The sequence below is a fragment of the Anneissia japonica genome, unplaced genomic scaffold (genome assembly GCF_011630105.1).
Source record: "Anneissia japonica isolate Jap-2015-1 unplaced genomic scaffold, ASM1163010v1 scaffold1417_len1240632_cov203, whole genome shotgun sequence".
NCBI classification, from domain to species: domain Eukaryota; kingdom Metazoa; phylum Echinodermata; class Crinoidea; order Comatulida; family Comatulidae; genus Anneissia; species Anneissia japonica.
The window spans coordinates 395,639-396,944 of NW_022727891.1; the positions used below are offsets into that span (position 1 = coordinate 395,639).

Consider the following 1,306-nt stretch of genomic DNA (forward strand, 5'->3'; position numbering starts at 1 on the left):
AAGAGACAGTATATATAGATGGTGTGAAAAAGACCCGACAAGTTTTTTAATTTGACTAGTAAGCAAGGAAACCAAATTTCATGTACACTTTGTTTTGTGGTCATGGACAATGAACTTTATCTTATCCAGTGGCGGTCCAGAAGTTTGAAATAGATGGGCCCAGAGAGGGAATTTCTGGGATGGAGGGATGTAGGCCGGCTCAGCCCCACGCACACCCATGGTTGTGCTGGGGTAAGAACATTTATGATTATGGCACTCTAGACTCAAAACTTTAGTAGAATTTTATTTTTTTCCTCAAACTTTTTTAAACCTAGAGGGTGGGATCCCTTGAATCTGCCATTGTTATCTATCTTGTATTTGTTGTTTGGTATTGATATAATTTTGCGCATGTGCAGTCATAAGAGATACGCTCTGTCGGTCACGGTCACGGGGTAGCAGAAGTCTATTCTCAAGTGCCTTGTTTTGTAGGGTCAGGTGAGCATAGGTCTGTAGATCACGGTTTAGTTTGTTTACTGGTACCTTCTTGACTATATTCTACACATAACCAAGACTTGGTCAACATGAAAAATTGTTTCATTTTAGTGGCCTTTGCAGCTTTGCAAGTGAGCGGCATCATCGAAGCTCATGTGTGCATTATCTACCCACGGCAACGAGGGGACTTCAACATATCCACGGTAAGTAAGCTGAGTAAATGTGGACTTCCGCCAGGGTTGATAAAATGGGAAAAGGGAGGCGCGGAGAAGGCATGAAGCGGGGAAGTGGTTGCGCCAGGGTTGATAAAATTAGGAAATGTAAGAGCATGGAAGGGGACGGGACACAGGGGTGGAGTGGAGGCAGGGGAAAAAGGGGAAAGGGGAAGAGGAAGGGACGGGAGTGACGAAAGGGAGTTAAACATGTTTTAAAAGTAGCAAGGCCTAGGCCTAATAAAATATAAATTGGGGAGTTTTCAGGGGTGAGTTTCTAGGGGTTGGACCATGGATCCCCAATATATAAGTATAGGCCAGGAAAACCCCCAACCAACATAATTCCTTTTGGACCATATACAATCTTCCCTGGACTACTTGCTACTTGCACCATCAAAATAATCCAGGACCTGCTGCTACATCTGATCGGTGGTAGTGGAATGCCCTTCTCAATGACAGGGAGACCAAGGTTCCAGACCGATCCAATGACAAGATTTCCAAGAACCCATTCCAAACATGCTTTTCACTAACCAAATGATTGGGTTTCAGGGTCCCTAGACCAGGATGGATCCTGGATTCCTACATGTGCTGCCACAGTGGTAGCGCCAGCGGGGTGGGAGGGG

General features: G+C 45.2%; 1 protein-coding gene across 1 annotated transcript in view; it reads left to right on the forward strand.

Annotated features, from left to right (window-relative positions):
• Positions 1–406: 406 nt before the first annotated feature.
• The window catches only part of LOC117113913, a 6,228-nt gene continuing 5,328 nt past the window's right edge, over positions 407–1,306 (forward strand). Inside the window, exon 1 of the mRNA XM_033257418.1 lies at positions 407–674. Coding sequence (XP_033113309.1) covers positions 561–674 — 114 coding nt within the window. The 5' untranslated portion in view covers positions 407–560. The remainder of the gene's footprint in view (positions 675–1,306) is intronic.